The 26,468-nt window shown below is 68.7% G+C and overlaps 1 protein-coding gene across 1 annotated transcript; it reads right to left on the bottom strand.

The window, feature by feature from the left end:
* Positions 1-728: 728 nt before the first annotated feature.
* Positions 729-25,362, bottom strand: IL10RB (interleukin 10 receptor subunit beta). Its single transcript, XM_036432738.2, has 7 exons — positions 25,233-25,362; positions 17,170-17,293; positions 16,180-16,337; positions 13,437-13,600; positions 8,416-8,563; positions 4,828-4,988; positions 729-1,653 (listed from the first exon to the last, which is right to left on the bottom strand). The coding sequence occupies exons 1-7, from the start codon at positions 25,285-25,287 to the stop codon at positions 1,465-1,467; spliced, it is 999 nt and encodes a 332-aa protein (XP_036288631.1). The 5' UTR covers positions 25,288-25,362; the 3' UTR covers positions 729-1,464.
* Between the last annotated feature and the right edge of the window lie 1,106 nt (positions 25,363-26,468).

Here is a 26,468-nt window from a genome sequence, read left to right as displayed (position 1 = left end):
CTGGCCAGTGTGGCTCCGTGGATAGAGCTTTGGCCTGTGGACTGAAGGGTCCCAGGTGTGACCCCGGCCAAGGGCATGGACCTCAGTTGCAGTCTCGGTCCTTGGCCCTCGTCAGGGTACATGCGCGAGGCAACCAATTGATGCGTCTCTCTCACATGGATGTTACCTCTGTCCCTCTCCCCCTCCCTTCCATTGTCTCTAAAAACCAATGGAAGAAAATAAACAAACCAAAAGAGAGATAAAAACAAAGGGGAAAATGGTGAGGAGTAACCCAAATAATAGTAATAATAATAATCTTAACTACCGTGTTCCCCGAATCCAAAAATAAGACCTACTTACAGGTTTCCTTCTGAGTGAAATATAAGGCCCCCCCTCCCCCTAGGCTAAACATGAGAGATTTGGTCCATTGATTCTGAAAGAAATGGAGTCACAAGAAATTCACCAGGAAATTCAGGAATTGGATTGTTAGGATGATGTTCCGGAAGATGATGACATGATTGTCACTGAATAAATGAGTAAATTCTTGATACTATAGGATTCACAGTTTGTCTGGGTTGTGTTGACAACTACCGTAATACCGTACCATATACAGGTAATAAATTTCCTTTATTTTCATTTAACAATAAATGTGTACCGTATTCTTCTTCATGGAAAAATAAGACATCCCCTGAAAATAAGACCTAGCGCATCTTTGGGAGCAAAAATTAATATAAGACACTGTCTTACTTTCGGGGAAACTGGGTAATAGACAAACATGTAAATTGATGGTACCTTAGCTACACCCACAGCCAATCAGAGTGAGTATGCAAATCAGAAGGACAAAGATGGCGACCGCCCAGGTGCTCCAGCCCAGGTGCTCCAGGCAGAGTGGCCGGGCGGGGGGGCAGGACGCCTGCTATGAGAGGGAGGGTGGGGCGAGGGATCTCCGGAGCGGCACTCCGGCCAGAGCCAAGGCCTGGGTCCGGGAGCCGGAGGGAAACCGGTGCCGGAAGCCGAGGGAGGAGGGCCTGTTGCAGGGATCTCTTCATGCGCGGGCCTCTAGTTATAACGACGATGATGATGATGATGAGAGAGCCTCACGCACAGGCAGGTCTGGGGCGCTGGGAACTCATGCTGACCAGAGACCTTTATTGGGGTGCCGGCCGCATGGAGAACAGGAGGAACGTGAGGAGGAGGCAGCCCGGACCCGAGCTGGCGCTGTCCAGCGTCCTTCCCGACCTATCGATGGCGCCGGGCGGTGGGTCGGTTTTCACCGCTTCCGCTCCTCCGACCGCGCGGTCCTCGGTCCCGGCGCCGGGGGGCGGCGTCTCTCACGGCCCGGGAGGCAGCCAGGCCCCCGGGGAGTCCTCTGCCGAGTGTCCACGGAGGCCCGCCAGGCTGGGGTTCGAGGCTCCGGACCTGGCCCAGCGGCTGAGTCCCGGGCTGGGACTGAGACGAGGCAGCGCTGAGAAGGGGGTGCCCCGCTCAGGGACCCGCTGGGGGGCAGGCCGCGCCCCCCGGGGCCCCGAGGCCCCGGCCGCCCCCGGGCGCTGCGGGCCGCTCTCCGCTCTCCGCGTCCTCGGTGACGACGCTCAGCTTGTCGAAGACGTCACTCTCGTCCGCGGGCGGGAAGGAGAGGAACAGGAGCCGGCCGTGCGGGGGGCGGCTCAGGAACTGCGAGGGAGGCGAGAGCGTGAGCGAGGGCCGGCCTGGGCTCAGAGCCCGCACTGGACTCCGGGCCGGAAACCGGCTCTATGTTTACCGTTAGTCACTCCTCACCCAGTGTTTTCCCACTGATTTTGGGGAGAGGGGGAGGGAGAGAAACACCGATGTGAGAGGGACACACCGATGGGCTGCCTCCTGCACCCGCCCGGCCAGGGCCTGAGCTGGCTCTGCAGAGGGAGGCCCAGACTGCGGGGTGATCGATCGCGGAGTGATCGATCGCGGAGTGCTGGCGGGGACCCCTCCCCCCTCCCCCTCCCCCTCCCCGCCCCGGGTGGCCTGGTGCCAGTGTCTGTCAGCGTGGTCCTCCGGATGGTACTTCTGCTGTTCGGTCGTTTGGCCAATTTGCATATTACCTTTTATTATTAGATATTACAGATAGCCTGTTGTAGCAACACCATGTGACTCACTCGCCCTGACATGACTGATCTCTGCTGCTGGCTGCTCTGCCCCCGGGGCGGCCCCAGGTGGGGGCGGGGGCGGGGGAGGGGGCGGGGGAGGGGGTGTGTCCCCATCTCCGGTGGGTAGAGGAGGAGCTGGGGAAAGAGGAACTTTCCCCATCCTCAGGCCCAGGGGGTGCAGAGAATGGACCGGAAACTGGTCGACTTTCCTGGAACGAGGGGGGGGGGAGGGCGAGGACGGGGGGGGGGGGGGGGGGGGGGCGTGCCCGGCTCAGGCGCACTGTCAGGGGGCGCTGCTTGGGGGCCCGGAGCCGGTGGTGGCTCGGTGCATCCTGGGTGCATGCAGCTCACAGCCGCAACGGCCCCCGCCCAGCAACCCTGCCCAGCCTCCAGCATTCAGAGGAGGGTGTGGGGCGGGGGGGCCCTCTGCATTGCAGTCCCGCAGAGCGCCTGGGAGGAGCCATCCTCGGGGCCCTGGTCCAGCAGCCCCTGGCTCCCCGCTGTCACAGGGCTGCGCCTGGTCACGTCGGCAGGGCTGTCCAGCCCCGGGGGACGCAGAGCCACTTTGATGGTCACAGAGCCCCCCTCCCCCCTTTCCTGTCTCTGACGCGAAGCCCAGAGCCAAAACAACCGCGGCCTGGCTTCCTCCTGGTCCCTTCAGGGGGCGCCCTCCCTGGAGGCAGGGCCGCCCTGCTCTTCCCGCTGCAGACGGGCCTCACCCTTGGCCTCTACAGATCCTCTCTCTAAAGCTACTCTGTTTAACCATCTTACTGCTTTTTAGAGAGAGGAGGGAGAGGGAGAGAGAGCCATCCATGGTAAGAGAACCGCTGATGGGCTGCCTCCTGCCGGTCCCCCACGGGGATGGAGCCCGCCAGCGCACGGTGACCTCCGGCTCCCGGCCAGTGCCCGCCTCCGAGCCACCGGCTCCGGCGGTGCCAGCGTTTCACATGCTTATTTTTAAGTGGCTGTGTCAATACCTATGTAAACGCCTCTTCACCTGAAAGCCTAACCTCTGCTTCTGGCCCTTTAAGAGTACCTGCTGGCCTCTGGCGGAGAGGGCTCCCCAGGAGACACAGCAGGCACCCTGGGACGGAGGCAGGCTGACCCTTCTCAGGCCAGGCCCCTCTGGCCGGGAACCCGGCCGGCCAGACCCGTGTGGCTCAGGTGGGGGGGCAGCGCCTGGACGGCCTCTCTCCTCCCGTCGGCGCGGCTGAGCACAGGCGCCAGGCCGGACCAGGCCGGACCAGGCGGCGCCAGGCAGACGCCACGGCTGTGCTCCACGGGGCAGTCAGACTCACCGGCACCTCCTGGTGGCGCCCACCCAGTTCTGAAGGCAGGGCTTCCAGGCTGCGGCCACGGCCGGGAAGGGCCTGGTGGCCGGAGGTGCAGTCCTGGCCGAGCCGAGGCCCCGGCACAGGCTGTGGGAGGGTCTCGGAGTGGCAAGGCCAGGGGTGTGACTGGTACCACCAGCCAACCCGGGTAACCTCCCAGGAGCAGGCTGACCCTGCAGGAGAGCTTCGGAGACCCCGGGCACAGGTGGCCGGTAGTGGGCGCTGAGGTGCAGCCCAACCTCCTTCGGGGGGGCCCTCCCCCCGGGTGCCGGAGCCTCTGGCCGCTGACACAGCTGAGCGGCCCCTTGCTGGTCGCCCCCGGGGAAGGGGGCTCACAGCTCCTGGCCTTAGCGGGGGCACCTCCAAGGAGCCGTCCCAGCTCCAGGGCCCTGGTCCGGCCAAGGCCGCTGCTCTGCCTGCAGCCCAGGCCCGTGCCCACGCCCTGCTGCCCGCACCCCCAGAGGCACTATTCCCACGGGCACTCCCGCCGAGCCTCCTGGACCCAACCTCGGGCCTGGAGTCTCTGCTGGTGCGAGGCCAGCGGTGGGCCCTTTGGGGCCGGGCCGGGCCTGCCTTTTACTGATTGATGGGTTTATTGATTGATTGATTTCAGAGAAGAAGGGAGAGAGAAACGTCAATGAGAGAGAATCACTGATCAGCTGCCTCATGCAGGCCCTTCAGCCTCACACTCTATCCCCTGAGCTACACCAGCTGGGCAGGCCCGTTTCCCGCTGAGTGTCCTCGCACGGCCTGTGCCGCTGAGCGAGTCCTCCGCTCCGTCCAGACACACCGCTCCTCCCGCAGCCTCTGAAGCAGCCCCGAGTCCAGGGCACACGCGTTATTCCAGGCACTGGGGCGCCCCGCTCCCCGCTGTGCGCTGGCCGGAGCCTCGGGCCTTCCCTCTTTCTCCCGGTGCCACGCTGAGCACCGCCTTCCTGTGCCAGGGCCTTCCTGTCCCCACCACTGGCACCGGGCGCTCTGGCGGCTAGGCTCAGGCAGGAAGGTCGGCAAGGGCACAGCCGCCAGGTGGGGGCCGCCTGGGACGGCCTCTGCTCCTCCCTCAGGCCGGCCGTGCTGAGGCTGAGCACAGGCGCCAGCCCGGACCAGCGGGCACAGGAAGGCGCCAGGCCGGACCAGCCAGCACAGGAAGGCGCCAGCCCGGACCAGCCGGCACAGGAAGGCGCCAGCCCGGACCAGCGGGCACAGGAAGGACCAGTGGGCACAGGCAGGACCAGGCCAGACCAGCGGGCACAGGCAGGACCAGGCCAGACCAGCGGGCACAGGCAGGACCAGCGGGCACAGGCAGGACCAGCTGGCTCCTGCAGGCCTGAGGACTCAGGAGGGAGCTCGCTGGGTCAGGGCCCCGCCCCCGCCCCCGCCCCGGCCCCGCCTACCTCCTTCAGGTGCTGCGGGAGCGTGTTGCGGGGGGAGAAGGCGTACTTGGTGCCCTTGTAGATGCTCCACAGCAGCGCCGAGCAGCTGGCGAGCAGCAGGCAGGCGGCCAGCACCGAGGCCGCCAGCACCACGGCCACCACGATCCAGGAGAGGATGCTGTCTGTGGGGGGCAGCGCGGGTTACATCCGGTCCCGCAGCGGCTCACGGCCACTAACTGTCCCCCCTGCCGGACTGCCACACCGGGAGGGCCCTCCGTTCACCCCGGGACACACACACACGGGGGACAACCCAGCAGCTGAGGACCAGCGTCTCAGGTGTCATTCTCTCCTGTCTTTTTCCACGTGTCAGCCATGAGGCGTGTGCGCCCCCATACATACACACACACACAACTACATATACTCACACACATGCACAATCACACACACACACACACACACACACACTCACTCTCACACACACTCACACACACACACGCACACACTCCCCTCGCCCCCTCGCCGCGGCCAAGAGTCCCATCCTGGATCGCTCTCCCCCGGCCGGAGCCCATCGGACCCCGAGGGGAGAGCGGGAGGACCTGCTGCCCACAGGCCCGGGCTCCGGCGCCGGCCACACGCCTGCCTCAGCGCTGCCCGGCTCGGACCCGCGTCCCCTCCCTCCGCAGGGCGGTCGCCTGGCCTCCCGGGGCGAGCTTTAAATGAGGCCCCTCCGGTCTAAATACACCTCGAGGGTGTTTTCTGTGGGAAATGCTGGTGTTCGTGAGTTCACGGTGAGCATCTGTCCCCAAGTCCTTGGGAAAGTGTCCTCTGACCAGGTCACACGGCCGGTTGGGAATGCTCAGCGGGTGGGTCAACACGACCGTCACCGGGACAGCACCGATGCCGGCACAGCCCCGGCCCCGCGCCCCGCGCCTCGCTCCGGGTCACAGGTGCGGCCGCGGAGGCGCGGGTGGCCAGGACCTGGCCAGGAAGGCAGCAGAGAGGGGTGACCGCAGTCAGAGGTTCTAGTGACTGCAGGATGGAGGGGCCCCCACAGTTCCAGCCCAGATGACCCAAGAGGATGTGAGGAAGCCGCAGGGCGGGTGAGGGACCGAGGCGGGCCCTCCTCCGGGGGCTGGAGGTGCTGTTATCTGGTGAGACCGGGGAGGGGCAGGCACCCTGGCCGCTGACCTTGGCCGGAACGGGGTGTGGTGGTGTGGGGGTGTGGGGGTGTGGGGGTGTGGGGTGTGGGGGGTGGGGGGTGTGGGGGGTGGGGGGGGGGGGGGGTGTGGGGGGTGTGGGGTGTGGGGGTGTGGGGGTGTGGGGGGTGTGGGGTGTGGGGGTGTGTGTGGGTGTGGGGGGTGTGGGGGTATGTGGGGGGTGGCGGTATGGGGGTGGGGAGGGTGTGGGGGTGTGGTGGGTGGGGGTGTGGGGGGTGGCGGTGTGGGGGGTGTGGGGGGGTGGGGGGTGTGGGGGGGGGTGGGTGTGGGGGGGGGTGGGGGGTGGGGGTGTGGGGGTGTGGGGGTGTGGGGGTGTGTGGGGGGGGGGGGGTGTGGGGGGTGTGGGGGTGTGGGGGGTGTGGGGGTGGGGGGTGTGGGGGGTGGGGGTGTGGGGGGGGGTGGGGGGTGGGGGGGGGGGGGGGGGGTGGGTGGGGGGGGGGGGGGTGGGGGGTGGGTGTGTTGGGGGTGTGGGGGGGTGGGGTGTGGGAGAGTTGGGGGGTGGCGGGTGTGGGGGGTGGCGGTGTGGGGGGGGTGGGTGTGGGGGGGGTGGGGGGTGGGCTGTGTTGGGGGGGTGGGGGGGGGGGGGTGTGGGGGGGGGGGGTGTGGGGGGGTGGGGGGTGGGGGGGTTTGGGGGGTGGGGGGGGGTGTGGGGGGGTGGGTGTGGGGGGGGGGTGGTGTGTTGGGGGTGTGGGTGGTGGGGTTGGGGGGTGGCGGTGTGGGGGGTGTGGTGTGGGTGTGTGGGGGGTGGCGGTGTGGGGGGTGTGGGGGGTGGCGGGTGTGGGCGATGGTGGGTGTGGGGGGATGGCGGTGTGTGGGGTGTGGGGGTGTGGGGGGGTGGGGGTGTGGGGGGTGGTGTGTGTGGGGGGTGTGGGGGGTGGGGGTGTGGGGGTGTGGGGGGGTGGGGGTGTGGGGATGTGGGTGTGTGGGGGGTGGCGGTGTGGGGGTGTGGGGGGTGGGGAGGGTGTGGGGGGTGTGGGGGGTGGCGGGTGTGGGCGATGGTGGGTGTGGGGGGGGATGGTGGTGTGGGGGGGTGGCGGTGGTGTGGGGTGTGGGGGTGTGGGGGGTGGCGGTGTGGGGGGTGGCGGGTGTGGGGGGGTGGTGGGTGTGGGGGGGATGTGGTGGGGGTGTGTGTGGCAGTGGAGGGGCCGCAGGAAGAGAAAGGAGGGCGCCCGGAGCCCCCGGAGAGGCACAGACCCCGCCCTCCGCTCAGACCACTCTCCGGAAACAGCGGGAACATTCCAGAGGGGCCCTCCCTGCAGCCTCGCCCTCCATGGAGGACGGTGACGAGGAGGGCAGCGGCGGCGGCCGGCTCCCGGCTCCCGGCTCCCGGAAGGAGCGGCCAGTGGCTGCTCCCGCCGGACGGGGTGAACCCGGGTCAAGTGGGCCCGCCCGGCAGGTGCGGACCCTCCGGACAGGTCTCCGCTCCTCGAGGAATGGGGATCCCGGGGCGGCCGGACCGGCTCAGCCCACGCCCTCGGCCCAGGGCGCCCCCTTAGCCAAAGCCCTTCCCCGACTGAGGACAGGAGACCAGGGGCTGGTGTGACGGCCCTGTGCGAGGGGCCGCCCTGTGCGAGGGGCCGCCCTGCAGGCGGGCAGAGCGCAGCCGGGGGGCGGGGTGCCCCGGGGCACCCCAGCGCTCTGACTCTGAGGACCAGGGGGCCGGGGCCCACGCTCCCCTGGGCAAAGCTGCAGCCGAGACAAAGCGAACGGGCGAGGGGCGAGGTCGGTGACAAACCACCGTAAGCGGAGCCTGCGGCCGGCCGGCCTGCCGGGCCAGCGCGAGCCGACGGGCAGACAGCGCCGGCGCCGGGGGGAGCTGTCCACGGGACGCGCTGTCCTCTCCCCCCGCCCCGCGCGGCCGCCTCCGTCGGGCAGGACGTGGGAGGACGGAGGCCCTGGCAGAGCCCGGAGCCGCGGCCTCCCCTGTGCACGGCCGCTGCCCTTTGCCCCCTTCCGTGTACCCCGCCTTCTACCCTGCGAGCTGCCGGCGTGGGGGCGGAGCGGATCTGAGGGTGCCCGCCCCCGTGCTGCCGGCGGGACCGGAATAAACGCCCATCTGGGATTCCACCGTCTCCGCCGTCTCCCGGGAGTGACGGCCGGGCCCTGGGCTCAGTGACAAACGTGGCCGGCGGGGCCCCGGACCCCACGCACGGACGAGGGCAGGCCTCCCTCCGGAGGGACCTGGCTGTGACCCGCTGCCCGGGCACGGGCCCAGCGGGCGGGGCCTGGGGCCTGGGGCCTGGCTGCCTGGGCCCAGCAGGCGGGGGCCTGGGGCCTGGGGCCTGGGGCCTGGCTGCCTGGGCCCAGCAGGCGGGGGCCTGAGGCCTGGCTGGGCGGTGACCCGGAGGGCCGCCCAGCCCCCCCGGGAGGGGTGCTGGGAGCGCAGACTCACCGTCGCTGCCGATTCCCTTGCAGACGGGCTCGCTCCACCGCCCGGTCCTGTTCTGGTTGGGGAGGAAGCCCCGGACGTGGACGCAGTAGGTGGTCCACGGCGCCAGGTTCCTGAGGACCTCGAAGTCATAGTGGCAGGTCACCAGGTGCTGGGGAGGGAGACACAGGTGAGGAAGGTCACCGGGTGCTGGGGAGGGAGACACAGGTGAGGAAGGTCACCGGGTGCTGGGGAGGGAGACACAGGTGGAAGGTCACCGGGTTGCTGGGGAGGGAGACACAGGTGAGGAAGGTCACCGGGTGCTGGAGAGGGAGACACAGGTGAGGAAGGTCACCAGGTGCTGGGGAGGGAGACACATGTGAGGAAGGTCACCGGGTGCTGGAGAGGAGACAAGGTGAGGCAGGTCACCGGGCTGGGTAGGGAGGGACCACAGGTGAGGAAGGTCCCAGTGGCTGGGGAGGGAGACACAGGTGAGGAAGTCCACCGGGTTGCTGGAGAGGGAGACACAGGTGAGGCAGGTCACCAGGGTGCTGGGGAGGAGACACAGGTGAGGAAGGTCACCGGGTGCTGGGGAGGGAGACACAGGTGAGGCAGTCACCGGGTGCTGGGGAGGGAGACACAGGTGAGGAGGTCACCGGGTGCTGGGAGGGGAGACACAGGTGAGGCAGGTCACCGGGTGCTGGGGAGGGAGACACAGGTGAGGAAGGTCACCGGGTGCTGGGGAGGGAGACACAGGTGAGGAAGGTCACCGGGTGCTGGGGAGGGAGACACAGGTGAGGCAGGTCACCGGGTGCTGGGGAGGGAGACACAGGTGAGGCAGGTCACCGGGTGCTGGGGATGGAGACACAGGTGAGGAAGGTCACTGGGTGCTGGGGAGGGAGACACAGGTGGGAAGGCCACCGGGTGCTGGGGAGGGAGACACAGGTGAGGACAACAGGGACGGGACACTGGTCCCCCCTCCCAGCCCCCCGCTTCCCAGGTACAGTCTGAACGTCAGGCTCCAAACAGGAAGACGAGGGGACCTCGCACGTCTCCCAGGTCATCCCGAGGCCCCGTCTAAGAGGGGCCAGCACGGACTGACCCTCACACACGTGTTTTTTTTTTTCTTAAATATATTTTTATTGATTTTCTACAGAGAAAGGGAAAGGGACAGAGAGCTAGAAACGTCAATGAGAGAGAAACATCGACCAGCTGCCTCCTGCACACTCCCTACTGGGGATGTGCCCACAACCAAAGTACATGCCCCTGACTGGAATCGAACCCGGGACCCTTCAGTCCGCAGACCGACGCTCTATCCACTGAGCCAAAGTGGTTTTGGCACACACGAGCTTCTTTGTCTTATTTTGTTAATCCTCCTCCGAGGGCATTTTCCCATCGATTTTTGAGCGAGTGGGAGAGAGAGGGAAAGTCAGAGGGAGACACATGGAATGGCTGCCTACTGCAGGAGCCCTAACCAGGCCTGGCCGGAAAGGAGCCTGCAACAAAGGTACGCGCCCTTGACCGGAATCGAACCGAGGACCCTGGGTCTGTCCACTGAGCCACACTGGCCAGGGCACAAATGTGTTTCTTCGGTTCTCTAGTTCAAACGACACACAAGAAGGATCTGCCAGTCATACGTGTTGAAGTGTGCACCCCCAGTGCACACGCTGACGTCCGCACCCCGGTGCCTCAGAGAGACCTCGCCGGACATAGTGGGCTTTGCAGGGACAAGCAGGTTACCAGGGCATCCTTAGGAGGCAATCAGGTGAGGAGGGTGCCAGCGCGCCCTGTGCCCCCACACGAAGGGCACATGTGGACACAGACATGCATGCAGAGGGGTGGCGTGAGGATGAGGCAGAGACGGGACCTCAAGGCTATCAGCCACCAGCAGGGGCTGGGAGGGGCCTGGGGCAGCTGGTCCCTCCCCCTCAAGGGACCCAGCCCTGCAGGTGCCGTGACCGGCCTCAGCCTCCAGCGCCGGGGGTGTTTGTTACGCAGCCCGCGCTGACTGATACACGGTCGTCTACAGGAAGACTCGGCCAAGAGATCGCGTCTGAGCCTGGCTGCTGGGGTTCCCTCTCACTGCTCCCCGCTCCTGCACCCGGGGAGCCCTCCCCCGCAGGGCCCACACCCCGCCTGCCTGGAGGGACACACCGGCTCCTCTCAGCCTGATCTGAATGTCAGCTGTCACAATGGAGTCTGGGACCCAGAACCCTGCCGCGGGCCTGTCCCCCAGGGAGCTGCCTGGGAAGGCCGGCCGGCGGCCGCGGGCCTGTCCTCCGGGGGCCTGTCCTCCGGGGAGCTGCCTGGGCGGCCGTGGGCCTGTTCTCTGTGGGCCTGTCCTTTGGGGCCTGTCCTCCGGGGGCCTGTCCTCCGGGGCCTGTCCTCCGGGGGCCTGTCCCCCGGGGAGCTGTCCTCCGGGGGCCTGTCCTCCGGGGGCCTGTCCCCCGGGGAGCTGCCTGGGAAGGCCGGCCGGCGGCCGCGGGCCTGTCCTCCGGGGGCCTGTCCTCTGTGGGCCTGCCCTCCGGGGGCCTGTCCTCCGGGGGCCTGTCCTCTGTGGGCCTGTCCTCCGGGGGCCTGTCCTCCGGGGGCCTGTCCTCCGGGGGCCTGTCCCCCGGGGCCTGTCCCCCGGGGAGCTGCCTGGGAAGGCCGGCCGGCGGCCGCGGGCAGGACCGCACAGGAAGGGAGCGCAGACGTGCTGTGTGGGGGTGGTTCTCTCCGCGGGGACCGGGCCGGCCGGCAGCTGTGGACATCCCTTCCTGCAGAGAAGCTAAATCTGGAGACAGGGAGAGGAGGGCGACTCCCAATGGTTAAAACCAAGGACAGCCCGACTCCCGCTTTGGCTCCTACAGTCCAATCCCTCTGGCACCCCGGGAGGCGGCCCGAGCAGAGCGTGAGGGGGAGGGGGAGAGCCGGGGCCCTCCATGGCTTCCAGCCCCCCTTCCCTCGGGGAAGCTATAGCGTTTCTCAGAGCCGCTCTGCGACCAGTCGGGGACCTCGCCGGCCTCTAGGCGGCGTGTGCAGGCGCCCAGAGACCCGTGGTCTTGTTGCTGGGGAGCGGGGGGGGTATGGGGTGGGGTGGGGGGCTGCCTGGGCAGACAACCACAGACGGTTTATCAACAAGCGTCCTCACAGCCCGGAGGCTGGAGTCCAAGGTCCGGCGCCGGCAGGCGAGGCGTGCCGTCTGGTGGAGACGAGCCTCCAGCTCTGATCCTCACGGGCGGGAGGGGCGGGGCGGGACGGGAGTCTCCGGGGTCTCGTCCTTAAAAGCTCCCCTCAGTGACCACCCCACCAGGGCTTCCGTTCCAACACTGGGCTTGGGGTGGGGGACCCGGACACCCAGCCACAGCACAGATCCACCGGCAAGGGCACCCGGCCGCGCGGCTCAGGGGCTGAGCTTGACCCCTGAACCAGGAGGTCACGGTTTGAGTCCCAGCCAGGGCACAGGCCCGGGCTGTGGGCTCATCCCCGATCGTGCAGGAGGCAGCCGACCAATGCTCAACGATCATCACTGATGTTTCTCTCTCTCTCTTCCTGTCCCTTCCTCTCTGAAGTCAATTAAAGATTTTTTTTAAAGGCAGGCGGATAGCTTGCATACGGGGGAGTTAACCTGCAGTGTTTCGGGGGCTGCGCGGCACGCACATGCAAACTGAATCACAACCTTCCTAAGACAGTACTCATGGCTGACCCTTTGCACCAAACGCCTGGGAATCCAGGGATAAAAGCGACCCGGATGGAGGAGAACCCGTGTGTGTACTGAGGGGCACGGCACACACCGGCACGCCCGTTACGCCACATGGGCTGTCGGCCGAGAAGCAGACAACAGGAGCCCACCTGCCCCAGAACAGAGGAAACCACGCAGTGTCTGCGTCCGGGGAGGGCCCGGTGCCGACCGTCACGCTGGCCAGGCAAGGGAGGCTGGCTCTTTCCGCCATCCAGTTCCCAGCCGCCCCCAATCTACCCCAGCCCCTCAGCTGCCCCAGCCCCCCCAACCCCACCACAGCCGCTCCAGCCGCCCCAGTCTTCCCAGCCACCCCCCCCCCCCGGCAGTGCCCCAGCTGCCCCGCCCCCCCGCTATCCCCAGCCCCCTCCCACAGCTGCCCCCCCCCCGCTATCCCCAGCCCCCCCCACAGCCGTCACAGCCGCCCCCCCCCCGCAGTACCCCAGCTGCCCCGCCCCCACTACCCCAGCCCCCCCCCCCCGGCAGTGCCCCAGCTGCCCCGCCCCCCGCTATCCCCAGCACCCCCCCCACAGCCGTCCCAGCACCCCCAGTCTTCCCAGCTGCGCCCCCCCGCAGTGCCCCAGCCGCCCCGCCCCCCCGCTATCCCCAGCCCCACCCCACTGCCGTCCCAGCACCCCCAGTCTTCCCAGCCGCCCCCCCCCCCGCAGTGCCCCAGCCGCCCCGCCCCCCCGCTATCCCCAGCCCCCCCAGCCCCCCCAGTCTTCCCAGCTGCGCACCCCCGCAGTGCCCCGGCCGCCCAGCTGCAGACCTTCCCCGTTTGCTGACGAAGGGGTCACGGTGGCCTCTGCGCAGACATGAGGAAGCTGAGGTCCAGCATGTGACCACAGTCCCTCGGTGGCAGGGGTCACGTCTCCCCGCCGGCCTGTGCTTTGGGAGGGACCGCCCCCCAAAGAGGGGAGGGCGATGGGGAAGGTGGCCGCAACAGGAACCGTGTGACACCGCTCAGCCCGGGGGCTGCTGCCCGTGCTGGACCGTCCGGGGTGCAGGTGGGGCTTGGGGTCAGGCCATGACACGGCCGTCACTCAGCGGCCACCTGACTCGGTGGCTCTCCCGACTCAGCCTCCCTGAGACCCCCAGCCAGACGCCGAGTCAGCGCGGCCTGCAGCTCCCCCCGCCCCCCGCCCCCCCCAGGGAGGGGAGGTCTGGTCCCCCCGCGCCCGGCCGGCTGCTCCTGCCGGGACACGGCCTCCCGCAGACCGGAGCGCTGGGCGCTGCCCCCCGGCGCCCCCTCCCCGTCACCACGGCCTCAGACCGCCCGGAGCGGGGGCGGGAGCCTCTCGGAGGGGCCGGCCTGCCAGCTCACCCTGGTGTCCGAGCCGTTCCTCCAGTACTCCACGTGGTACACCCACAAGCTGTAGATGTTCTTCATGGTCCACGCCCACTCCTTCTCGATCCTCGGGGCCAGGAGGTGGATGTGTAAGGAGTTGGCCAAGGCTTCCACGCGCATGCCCGGCGGCCCGATAACGGCTGAGGGTGCGAACAGAGCGAGAGGACGATCAAACGTCATCGTTTAAAAACGGCAACGTCTAGCCGAGACCGGTGTGGCTCAGTGGATAGAGCGTCGGCCTGCGGACTGAAAGGTCCCAGCTTCGATTCCAGCCAAGGGCATGTACCTTGGTTGCGGGCACATCCCCAGTAGGGATGTGCAGGAGGCAGCTGATCGATGTCTCTCTCTCTCATTGACGTTTCAAACTCTCTATCCCTCTCTCTTCCTCTCTGTAAAAAATCAATAAAATATATTTAAAAAAAACCCGGCAATGCCGAGTGCAGACCTGCCGGCCCATGGGGGCGCTCTGCTCTTGGCGAGCCCCCTGCCGGGCCCCGGACAGCCGCGGCTAAGGAGGGCAGCTGGGTTGTTTCTGAAAAATAAATCTGACGACCTTTGCTTCTACTAACCACGGTGGTTCATTTATATGCGTTGTAATTCCTAATGTCTTCCAAACTATTCCAAGCACCTTATCTGTGTTTCCTGTAAAGACTGGGCGCCCCCCGCCCTCCTCCCCCATCCCCCATCTACCCCGGCTTTCAAGGTGGAACCAGTTTCAAAGCCCAAGGTCCTGGTTACGTTCACCTCCTAACCCTGGGAACCCCCGGGCCCCTCCAATCTCACCCGGGAGCACTGTTTATGCTTCACAGGCAGCCTGACCCAATACACCTGCCACCGGCCGCGTCCACAGCTCCGTCCTTTCTTCTGGGCAAGCAGGCCGTGTGCACCTGGTCTCCCCGCCCCACCCCTGCCTGGAGCACCACTATGCTTGGTCTCTGTCTCATTTCTTTCAGTCCTAACCCCAAACCCACTTCCTCCCAGAAAAGGTTCTACGGTCACGCACTGCGCAGCGATGTGTCAGCCATGACGGACCACACGTGTGACCGTGGCCCCTGAAGATCATAACGGAGCGGAAGAGTCCCATCGCCTGGTGATGTCAGAGGCACCCTGAGGTGACAGAGCAGCACGTTCCTAACGGGTCTGTGCTGATGCTGGTGCCAAAGAGCTTTTTAAAAAAAAGACTGATACTACGATTACTTTCTTACTTATATACATATACCCAACATGTCAGCAGGGCTGGATCATCTGGAATGGCTGAGGGCATTTCCCAAATCCGAAAAGGATGTATAAATGATTGCTTTGCTGCCAGAACAGCTGAGGGCATTTCAATCTACAAGGTACTGCCTCCTACTGGCCAAACACCTGAACAGCGGGAGTTAGTTCCCCCAATCTGACAAAGGATTCTGTATTCTAAACCTTGGCCTTTGATGTGTATTACCCCCACCTTGCCTTAGGACAGTTTGTGTTAATAAAAAGCAAGGGGTCCTGAGACGAGGCAGAACTTAGTTTCTTTAGCAAGCTACTCTGGCCCCCCAAATGCCTTCCAAAATTATGTTTCATCTCTGGACTCTTGACTAATTTACACACAGCACTTCTCCAGATTCCTGACCCTTCTAGATGCTGAATCAAGACCCCCCTGCCCAGCATGCGCGCGCGCAGACACACACACACACACACACACACACAGAGTGGCCAGATTACTATGATCTCTGAACGCATAATAATCTGGCTGCTCAGTGTATATCCTATATAATAAAAGGCTAATATGCAAATTGTCCCCTTGACCAGGAGTTTGACCAGCAGGCAGACTGGCCAACTGCCCATGTCCCCTTCCCCTGGCCAAACTGGCCGGCCCCCACCCATGCACGAATTCATGCACCAGGCCTCTAAAATTTATGCATGCACGTGTGCACATGCACACACACAAACACACACACACACACGCTGAGTGGCCAGATTATTATGTGTTCAGACGTCATCATAATCTGGCCACTCAGTGTATACACACACACACACACACACACATATACATACGTTTTTAATTGAATTCAGAGAGGAAGTGAGAGGTAGAGGGAGAGACAGATAGAAACATCAATGGTGAGAGAGAATCATGGACCGAATGCCTCCTGCCCTGTGGCTATGTGCCTGACTGGGAACTGAACCGGTAAGCCCCTGGTTCCTGGGTCAATGCTCAACCGCTGAGCCACCCCGGCTGGGCCCTTCTCTACGTTTAGACACACAGATACTCTCATGGCGTCCCCGCCTCCGGAATTCAGCACAGCAACCAGCTGCCGGGCCGTGGCCGAGGAGCCACGGGCAGGGCCACGCTGCCCAAGTGTGCGGTGGGCTGTGCCGTCCCGGCGTGAAGGTCGCTATGGGGGCTCACACTGAGGTCGCCTGGTGACACATTTCTCACGGGTCCCCCGGCTCAGCGGCGCATGGCTGGACGTTAACCACCCGGGCCTTCTCATGACCAGCCCTGGCCCCAACCTTCTCACCGTGAAGGCCCTCCGGCGCTAAATCTCCATGTGGCCATCGTGTGGACTTCCTGCCGGCCCTCCCGTCCCTCCCAGGGGCTCCTCTTTGCCGTGCGGCCCCTACGTTCCCGGGACAAGGCCGCCCGCTTCGTGGGCACCCAGAGGGTCTGGCCGGCGGGCAGCGAGGGGGCGACCCCGAGGCGTGGCGAGGATGTCACAGACGCGGAGGGCGGGCGACTTACTGTCGTCGACGGGACAGAAGCTGAGGTTCACCCAGGCGGAGTGCTCGGCCCCCCGCTCGGCCCTGACGCGCAGCGTGTGGTCGCCGTACTTGGAGAGGTCCGAGAAGTCGCACTCGGTGGCGTTGGTGCCCGCGCAGCGGTCCTGGAACTTCCTGTAACTACAGAGCCGGAGACGCAGCCTGAGCTGCTGAGCGCGTACGGCGGCCTCCTGCCGGCCCCACGAGGACCCCGCCTGGAACTCAGCACGTGACCCTGACCGGGATCGAACTGTGGTCACCGCGGAGCCACGCCGGCAGGCGAGCGAGCACAGGCATCGTCAGCGAGCTGACGACCAGGATGCACGATTCACGAGCATTTTACACAGGGTACCACGAGACGTGGCTACGCCTGGAGCTATTTAAATGGAGAGATTATAAATGATTCTGGCCCGGTGGGCGTGGCTCCGTGGTTGCGTGTTGACCTGTGGACCAGGAGGGGTACAATTCTGGGTCAGGGCACAGGTGCAGGTTGCGGGCTCCATCCCCAGTAGGGGGCAGGCAGGAGGCAGCCGATCCAGGATTCTCATCACTGTTTCTCTCTCTCTCTCCCTCTCCCTTCTTCTCTGAAATCAATAAACATATATTTAAAAATAAAATAGAATTAAGAAACCGTGGTTTGTGTCAGTCCCAGAGAGGTGTCTCCTATTGCAAAACAATGAAAAACCCCGTCGGTGACGGGGTGGCCGACGGCCTCCATGTCCCGGTGACAAACCGCCGCCCTCTCTCCCGGCCGCGCGGGGCCTGGCCTGGCACCGGACGGAGGGAAACGGTCCACCTGCTGGCCGGGCCGCGCTTCCACAGGCAGGCCAGGCAGGAAGAGGCCGCGGCGGCACCGTGGGCGGCCACGGCCACGGCCACGGCCACAGTCGCGTGGGTGACACAGGCCGCTGCCCGAGGGCCAGCCCGGGGCCACCGTCCCCACACCTTCCTGCCACCCACGCCCCAGACTCACCCGAGGTACTGAGCTGTGAAAGTCAGGGTCCCGTTGGGAAACTCGGGCGACTCCCACTCCAGAATGTTCTTGAAATTAACGGAATTCATCCTGACGTTTTCTGGAGGAGGCACCATGCCTAAGGCTGCGAAAATAAAGGGAAGACGGTTCTTCCCTCTGGCCAGCCGGGTCAGCGGTGAGCGTGCCTGCCTGCACACCGAGGGGCCGAGGGGCCGATTCCCAGGCAAAAGCAAAACCCTGGGTTGCAGGCCCGATCCCCGTTTGCAGTTGGGGCACGTGCATGTGGGAGGCAGCCAATCGATGTGTCTCTCTCACATGGATGTTTCTCTCTCTCTCCCCTCCTTCCCACTCTCTCTGAAAACCAATGGGATAAATATCCTTGGGTAAGGATTAAAAAAAAAAAAAGCCCTAGCTGGTTTGGCTCAGTGGATAGAGCGTTGGCTTGCGGACTGAAGGGTCCCAGGTTTGATTCCGGTCAAGGGCACATGCCCAGGTTTCAGGCTTAGTCCCCAATAGGGGGCATGCAAGAGCCAATCAGTGATTCTCTCCCATCACTGATATCTCTCCTTTCCTCTCTGAAATAAATGAAAATGTTAAAAAAAAAAAAAAAAAAAAAAAAAGTCACCCAAGAAAATGACCAGACCCCGCCCTCAGGCCTCCCCTCTGGCTCCGCGCCCACAGGTGGGCAGGGGGTCAGACACGTCCCAGAGGCAGTGACTGGATTTCAGACACGTCTGCTGCGGAGGCGGAGACGGGAGCTGAACCTCCATCCCGGCCTGAGCGCCTGGCGCCGGGTGGGGCTGGGGGCAGGGAGGCGAGCGCCCCCTTCCAGCAGCACCAGGTTTGGGGTGCTGGAGCCATGCTCAAGGGGCGTGTGGGACAGTGGATGAGTGACTCCGAGGCTGGAGGACAGATTTGGGCTGGAGATGGAGGTCATTTTTTTTTAATTGATTTTGTACAGAGAGGAAGGGAGAGAGAGAGAGAGTTAGAAACATCGATGAGAGAGAGTCAGCGATCAGCTGCCTCTTGCATACCCCCTGCCGGGGATATGCCCGCAACCAAGGCACACGCCCTTGACCGGAATCGAACCCGGGTCCCTTCAGTCCCCAAGCCGACGCTCTATCCATTGAGCCAAACCGGTCTCGGCCATTTTTAAACTTGATAGGAACTGTCTAATATCCATACAAGCAGAGGCGAGAATACAAGACTGCCACTAGCCGGTCTCCAGCCGGTGCTGGCAGGGGGGGTCCGGGCCGGCAGGGGGGTCTGGGCCATCAGAGGGGGGTCTGGGCCGGCAGGGGGGTCTGGGCCATCAGAGGGGGGGTCCGGGCCGGCAGAGGGGGGATCCGGGCCGGCAGGGGGGGGTCTGGGCCATCAGAGGGGGGGTCCGGGCCGGCAGAGGGGGGATCCGGGCCGGCAGGGGGGGGTCTGGGCCATCAGAGGGGGGGTCTGGGCCGGCAGGGGGGGGTCTGGGCCGGCAGAGGGGGATCCGGGCCGGCAGGGGGGATCCGGGCCGGCAGGGGGGTCCGGGCCGGCAGGGGGGTCTGGGCCGGCAGAGGGGGGTCTGGGCCGGCAGAGGGGGATCCGGGCCGGCAGAGGGGGGTCTGGGCCGGCAGAGGGGGTCTGGGCCATCTGGGTCTGGGCCGGCAGAGGGGGGTCCGGGCCGGCAGGGGGGGGGTCTGGGCCATCAGAGGGGGGGTCTGGGCCATCAGAGGGGGGTCTGGGCCATCAGAGGGGTGTCCGGGCCGGCAGGGGGGTCTGGGCCATCAGAGGGGGGTCCGGGCCGGCAGGGGGGTCTGGGCCATCAGAGGGAGGTCCGGGCCGGCAGGGGGGTCTGGGCCGGCAGAGGGGGGTCTGGGCCGGCAGAGGGGGGTCTGGGCCGGCAGAGGGGGGTCTGGGCCATCAGAGGGGGGTCTGGGCTGGCAGGGGGTGTCTGGGCCATCAGAGGGGGGTCTGGGCCATCAGAGGGGGGTCTGGGCCGGCAGAGGGGGGTCTGGGCCATCAGAGGGGGGTCTGGGCCGGCAGGGGGGGGTCTGGGCTGGCAGGGGGGGGTCTGGGCCATCAGAGGGGGGTCTGGGCCGGCAGAGGGGGGTCTGGGCCATCAGAGGGGGGTCTGGGCTGGCAGGGGGGGGTCTGGGCCGGCAGAGAGGGGTCTGGGCCATCAGAGGGGGGTCTGGGCTGGCAGGGGGGTCTGGGCCATCAGAGGGGGGTCTGGGCTGGCAGGGGGGGTCTGGGCCGGCAGAGGGGGGTCTGGGCCGGCAGAGGGGGGTCTGGGCCATCAGAGGGGGGTCTGGGCTGGCAGGGGGGGGTCTGGGCCGGCAGAGGGGGGTCTGGGCCATCAGAGGGGGGTCTGGGCCGGCAGGGGGGGGTCTGGGCCATCAGAGGGGGGTCTGGGCCGGCAGAGGGGGATCCGGGCCGGCAGAGAGGGGTCTGGGCCGGCAGAGGGGGGTCCGGGCCGGCAGGGGGGTCTGGGCCATCAGAGGGGGGTCCGGGCGCCGGCAGGGAGGGGTCTGGGCTGGCAGGGGGGTCTGGGCCGGCAGAGGGGGGTCCGGGCCGGCAGGGGGGGGTCTGGGCCGGCAGAGGGGGGTCCGGGCGCCGGCAGGGAGGGGTCCGGGCTGGCAGGGGGAGGTCTGGCCCAGCAGAGGGGGGTCTTGGCCGGCAGAGGGGGGTCCGGGCGCCGGCAGGGAGGGGTCTGGGCTGGCAGAGGGGGGTCCAGGCCGGCAGAGGGGGGTCTGGGCCGGCAGGGGGGGGGTCCGGGCCGGCAGGGAGGGGTCTGGGCCGGCAGAGGGGGGTCCGGGCCGGCAGGGGGGGTCTGGGCCGGCAGGGGGGGGTCTGGGCTGGCAGAGGGGGGTCTGGGCCGGCAGAGGGGGGTCTGGGCCGGCAGGGGGGGGTCTGGGCCGGCAGAGGGGGGTCTGGGCCGGCAGGGGGGGGGTCTGGGCTGGCAGAGGGGGGGTCTGGGCCGGCAGAGGGGGGTCTGGGCCGGCAGGGGGGGTCTGGGCCGGCAGGGGGGGGTCTGGGCTGGCAGAGGGGGGTCTGGGCCGGCAGGGGGGGGTCTGGGCCGGCAGGGGGGGGTCTGGGCCGGCAGGGGGGTCTGGGCCATCAGAGGGGTGTCCGGGCCGGCAGGGGGGTCTGGGCCATCAGAGGGGGGTCTGGGCCGGCAGAGGGGGGTCTGGGCCGGCAGAGGGGGGTCTGGGCCGGCAGGGGGGGGTCTGGGCTGGCAGGGGGGGTCTGGGCCGGCAGAGGGGGGTCTGGGCCGGCAGGGGGGGGTCTGGGCCGGCAGAGGGGGGTCTGGGCCGGCAGGGGGGGGTCTGGGCCGGCAGAGGGGGGTCCGGGCCGGCAGGGGGGGGTCTGGGCCGGCAGAGGGGGGTCTGGGCCGGCAGAGGGGTCTGGGCCATCAGAGGGGGGTCCGGGCGCCGGCAGGGAGGGGTCTGGGCTGGCAGAGGGGGTCCGGGCGCCGGCAGGGAGGGGTCTGGGCGCTGGCAGAGGGGGGTCCGGGCCGGCAGAGGGGGGTCTGGGCCGGCAGGGGGGGGGTCCGGGCCGGCAGGGAGGGGTCTGGGCCGGCAGGGGGGGGGTCTGGGCCGGCAGGGGGGGTCCGGGCCGGCAGAGGGGGGTCCGGCCATCAGAGGGAGGTCCGGGCCGGCAGGGGGGGGTCCGGGCCGGCAGGGGGGTCTGGGCCGGCAGAAGGGGGGTCCGGGCCGGCAGGGGGGGGTCCGGGCCGGCAGAGGGGGGTCCGGGCCGGCAGGGGGGGGGGTCTGGGCCGGCAGAGGGGGGGCCGGGCGCCGGCAGGGAGGGGTCCGGGCTGGCAGGGGGAGGTCTGGCCCAGCAGAGGGGGGTCTTGGCCGGCAGAGGGGGGTCCGGGCGCCGGCAGGGAGGGGTCTGGGCTGGCAGAGGGGGGTCCGGGCCGGCAGAGGGGGGTCTGGGCCGGCAGGGGGGGGGTCCGGGCCGGCAGGGAGGGGTCCGGGCCGGCAGAGGGGGGTCCGGGCCGGCAGGGGGGGGTCTGGGCCGGCAGGGGGGGTTCTGGGCCGGCAGAGGGGGTCTGGGCCGGCAGGGGGGGGGTCTGGCGGCAGGGGGTGTCCGGGCCCTCTCAAGAGGGGTTCCGGGCCGGCAGGGGGGTCTGGGCCATCAGAGGGGGGTCTGGGCCGGCAGAGGGGGGTCTGGCCGGCAGAGGGGGGTCTGGGCCTGGGCAGGGGGGGTCTGGGCTGGCAGAGGGGGGGGTCTGGGCCGGCAGGGGGGGGGTCTGGGCTGGCAGGGGGGGTCTGGGCCGGCAGAGGGGGGTCCGGGCCGGCAGGTGGGGGCGTCCGGGCCGGCAGGGGGGGGTCTGGGCCGGAGTGGGGGGTCTGGGCGGCAGAGGGGGGTCTGGGGGCCGGCAGGGGGGGGTCTTGGGCGGCAGAGGGGGGTCTGGGGCCGGCAGAGGGGGGGTCTGGGCCGGCAGGGGGGGGTTCTGGCCGGCAGGGGGGGTCTGGGCCGGCAGAGGGGGGTCTGGGCCGGCAGAGGGGGGTCTGGGCCGGCAGGGGGGGGTCTGGGCCGGCAGAGGGGGGTCTGGGCCGGCAGGGGGGTTCTGGGCCGTCAGGGGGGGTGTGCCGGCCGGACTGGGGCGGTCTGGGCCATCAGAGGGGTGGTCTGGGCTGGCCGGGGGGGGTCTGGGCCGCATCGAGGGGTCTGGGCCGGCAGGGGGGGTCTGGGCCGGCAGGGGGGTCTGGGCTGGGCAGGGGGGGGTCTGGGCCGGCAGAGGGGGGGTCTGGGCCGGCAGGGGGGTGTCTGGGCTGGCAGGGGGGGGTCGGGCCGCAGAGGGGGCGGGCTGCGGGGGGGTCTGGGCCGGCAGAGGGGGGTCTGGGCCGGCAGGGGGGGGTCTGGGCCGGCAGGGGGGTCGGGCTGGCAGGGGGGGTCTGGGCGGCAGAGTGGGGTCTGGGCCGGCAAGGGGGGGTCGGGGCCGGCAGAGGGGTCTTGGCCTCAGAGGGGGGTCCCGGGCGCCGGCAGAGGGGTCTGGGCTGGGCAGGGGGGTCTGGGCCGGCAGAGGGGGGTCCGGGCCCGGCAGGGAGGGGTCTGGGCTGGCAGGGGGGTCCTGGCCGGCAGAGGGGGTCCGGGCCGGCAGAGAGGGGGTCTGGGCGTCAGAGGGGGGTCGGGGCCGGCAGAGGGGGGGTCTTGGGCTGGCAGAGGGGGGTCCGGGCCGGCAGGGGTGGGGTCTGGGCTGGCAGGGGGGGGGTCCTGGGCCGCCAGAGGGGGGTCCTGGCAGCGGGGGGGTCACGGCGCAGGGGGGGGTCCGGGCCGGCAGAGGGGGGTCTGGGCCGTCAGAGGGGGTCTGGGCCGGCAGGGGGGGGTCTGGGCCATCGAGGGGGGTCCGGGCGGCAGAGGGGGGTCTGGGCCGGCCGGGGGGGGTCCTTGGGCCGGCAGGGGGGGTCGGGCCGGCAGAGGGGGGTCTGGGCTGGCATGGGGGTGGTATGGGCCGGCAGGCGGGGGGTCCGGGCCGGCAGAGTGGGGTCTGGGGCCGGTCAGAGGGGGTGTCCGGGCCGGCAGCGGGGTGTCTGGGCCATTCGAGGGGGGTTCTGGGCCGGCAGGGGGGGGTCTGGGCCGGCAGGAGGGGGTCTGGGCCGGCAGGGGGGGGTATGGCCGGCAGAGGGGGGTCTGGGCCGGCAGCAGAGGGGGTCTGGGCCGCAGTGGGGGGTCTGGGCCGGCAGGGGGGTCTGGGCCGGCAGGGGGTGTCCGGGCCATCAGAGGGGTGTCCGGGCCGGCAGGGGGGTCTGGGCCATCAGAGGGGTTGTCGGGCCGGCAGGGGGGTCTGGGCCATCAGAGGGGGTCTGGGCCGGCAGAGGGGGGTCTGGGCCGGCAGAGGGGGGTCTGGGCCGGCAGGGGGGGGTCTGGGCTGGCAGGGGGGTCTGGGCGGCAGAGGGGGGTCTGGGCCGGCAGGGGGGGGTCTGGGCCGGCAGAGGGGGGTCTGGGCCGGCAGGGGGGGTCTGGGCCGGCAGAGGGGGGGGTCCGGGCCGGCAGAGGGGTCTGGGCCATCAGAGGGGGGTCCGGGCGCCGGCAGGGAGGGGTCTGGGCTGGCAGAGGGGGGTCCGGGCGCCGGCAGGGAGGGGTCTGGGCGCCGGCAGAGGGGGGGTCCGGGCCGGCAGAGGGGGGTTGGGCCGGCAGGGGGGGGTCCGGGCCGGCAGGGAGGGGTCTGGGCCGGCAGGGGGGGGTCTGGGCCGGCAGGGGGGGTCCGGGCCGGCAAGAGGGGGGTCTGGGCCATCAGAGGGAGGTCCGGGCCGGCAGGGGGGGGTCCGGGCCGGCAGGGGGTATGGGCCGGCAGAAGGGGGTCCGGGCCGGCAGGGGGGGGTCCGGGCCGGCAGAGGGGGGGTCCGGGCCGGCAGGGGGGGGGTCCGGGCCGGCAGGGGGGTCCGGGCCGGCAGGGGGGGGTCTGGGCTGGCAGGGGGAGGTCTGGGCCGGCAGGGGGGGGTCTGGGCCGGCAGAGGGGGGTCCGGGCCGGCAGGGGGGGGTCCGGGCCGGCAGGGGGGTCCGGGCCGGCAGGGGGGTCCGGGCCGGCAGGGGGGGGTCTGGGCTGGCAGGGGGAGGTCTGGCCCAGCAGAGGGGGTCCGGGCCAGCAGAGGGGAGTCTGGGCCGGCAGGGGGGGGTCTGGGCTGGCAGGGGGAGGTCTGGCCCAGCAGAGGGGTCTGGGCTGGGGCCGCGGTCGGGCTGAGGATGGTGCGGGAAGGAGGCAGGCCCGGCATGAGCCTGGCCAGGACTCGGCAGGATGGAGGGTCCGAGTGGGAACATGGAGGGGAAGGAGACGGGGAGAGACGTGTCCCTGTGCCCCGCGTCCGTCCGAAAGGGAGGGCAGGCCGTTCCGAGAAGGGGGGCGTGGGACAGGGCTGCGGACTCCATGGCTTCCGTTTCAGAGCCTCGCCTGGAACCCCATCCCCGTACCCTGGGAGCCTGCCCCCTCAGCCGCCGGGCAGGACCCTGGCCGCGGGCGGGACCCTGGCCACGGGCGGGACCCCGGCAGGTGGAGGGGCACCTGGGCCTCGGGTTGGTTTCGGCTCCTGAGCTCCCGGGGGACAGGGCAGATGGGGGCGCTGCCTGGAGCCGGGAGAGGGCCCCCCCAGCTCCCGCAGCCCCACCCCGGCCACAGGGGTTCCCTCCAACGGCGCCTGTCCTCCTGGGGGCGCCACTCAGGACAAAGCAGCCGCCTTCTTCCCGGTTTGTTCCGGCAGCCGGGTAGGAGGGTGAAGAGTGGGGGTGAGGGTGGGGGTGAGGGTGAGGGTGGGGGGGTCAGGGGTGAGGGTGGGGGGTGAGGGTGAGGGGCGAGGGGTGAGGATGGGGCGTGGGGATGTGGGCCGGGCCGGGGGTGGGGGTCAGGGGTGGAGCTGGGGAGTGGGGGTGGGGGGAAAGGGGTAGTGTTGGGGGAAGAGGTTGGGGGCTGGGGTGGGGGAGAAGGGGTGGTGTTGGGGGGAGAGGTTGGGGGTGGGGTGGGGGGGAAGGGGTGGTGTTGAGGGAGAGGTTGGGAGGTGGGTGGGGGAAGGGGTGGTGTTGGGGGGAGAGGTTGGGGTGGGTGGGGGAGGGGTGGTGTTGGGGGGAGAGGTTGGGGTGGGTGGGGGAGGGGTGGTGTTGAGGGAGAGGTTGGGGGTGGGAGTGGGGGAGGGGGTGGTGTTGAGGGAGAGGTTGGGAGGTGGGTGGGGGAAGGGGTGGTGTTGGGGGGAGAGGTTGGGGGGTGGGGGTGGGGGAGGGGTGGTGTTGGGGAGAGAGGTTGGGGGTGGGGTGGGGGGGAAGGGGTGGTGTTGAGGGAGAGGTTGGGGTGGGGGGGGGAAGGGTGGTGTTGGGGGGAGAGGTTGGGTGGGGTGGGGGAGGGGTGGTGTTGGGGGGAGAGGTTGGGGGTGGGGTGGGGTGGGGGGAAGGGGTGGTGTTGGGGGGAGAGGTTGGGGGTGGGGGGTCGGGGGGAAGGGGGTGGTGTTGGGGGAGAGGTTGGGGTGGGGTGGGGAGGGGTGGTGTTGGGGGGAGAGGTTGGGGGTGGGGGTGGGGGGCCAGGAGTTGGGGGTGAGGTGGAAGGGGGTGGAAGGGGGTGCGCGGGGCCAGCCCGCTCCGGGCCTCACCTGTCGCCGCCGCCAGCAGCCAGCCGCCCAGCCAGCCCCGCAGGCCGCGCGCCATGGCCGCGCCGGGTGCCCCGAGCCCGCCGGGGGCCGCACGGCCGGTGCCCTCCGCGCCGACGCTCCGGCCCAGCCCCAGGCCGCTTCCGGGTCCGCGGGGCACCGCCCCTTCCCGCCGGCCCCGCCCCTTCCCGCCGGCCCCGCCCCTCCACCAGGCCCCGCCCCTTCCCGCCGGCCCCGCCCGTCTCCCCGATGACCCCGCCGGCCCGCCTCCTGGGTCCCTCCCTGCTGCCCCGGCGCCCGCGCCCCCGCCCTCCGGGAGTGGAAAACACCGATGCAGTGAAACCGGTTGCGAAACTGGTGTTCAGGGTCCAGTTCACACAGGCCCGGCCCTCGAGGCGCCGTCACCTGGCTGTGTCCTGGCATCAGCTGGCCGTGTGTCCTGCATCACCTGGCTGTGTGTCTGGCATCACCTGGCCGTGTGTCTGGCATCACCTGGCTGTGTGTCCAGCATCACCTGGCTGTGTGTGTCCTGGCATCACCTGGCCGTGTGTCTGGCATCACCTGGCTGTGTGTCCAGCATCACCTGGCTGTGTGTGTCCTGGCATCACCTGGCTGTTGTCCTGACATCAGCTGGCTGTGTGTGTCCGGCATCACCTGGCTGTCTGTCCGGCATCACCTGGCCGTGTGTCCTGGCATCACCTGGCCGTGTGTCCTGGCATCACCTGGCCGTGTTGTCCTGGCATCACCTGGCTGTGTGTGGTCCTGGCATCACCTGGCTGTGTGTCCTGCATCACCTGGCCGTGGTGTCCGGCATCACCTGGCTGTGTCCTGGCATCACCTGGCCGGTGTGTCCTGGCATCACCTGGCCGTGTGTCCTGGCATCACCTGGCCGTGTGTCTGGCATCACCCTGGCTGTGTCCCATGGCATCACCTGGCTGTGTGTCCTGGCATCAACTGGCCTTGTGTCCTGCATCACCTGGCTGTGTCCTGGCATCAGCTGGCGTGTGTGTCCGGCATCACCTGGCTGTGTGTCCGGCATCACCTGGCCGTGTGTCTGGCATCACCTGGCTGTGTGTCTGGCATCACCTGGCTGTGTGTCCTGCATCACCTGGCCGTGTGTCCTGCATCACCTGGCTGTGTCCTGACATCAGCTGGCTGTGTGTCTGGCATCACCTCGCCGTGTCCCCTGGCATCACCTGGCTGTGTCCTGGCATCACCTGGCTGTGTGTCCAGCATCAC

The sequence above is a fragment of the Pipistrellus kuhlii genome, unplaced genomic scaffold, assembly GCF_014108245.1.
Source record: "Pipistrellus kuhlii isolate mPipKuh1 unplaced genomic scaffold, mPipKuh1.p scaffold_m20_p_118, whole genome shotgun sequence".
NCBI classification, from domain to species: domain Eukaryota; kingdom Metazoa; phylum Chordata; class Mammalia; order Chiroptera; family Vespertilionidae; genus Pipistrellus; species Pipistrellus kuhlii.
The sequence above is the reverse complement of the archived record's forward strand: the minus strand, read 5'-3'. Positions and strand labels throughout refer to the sequence as shown.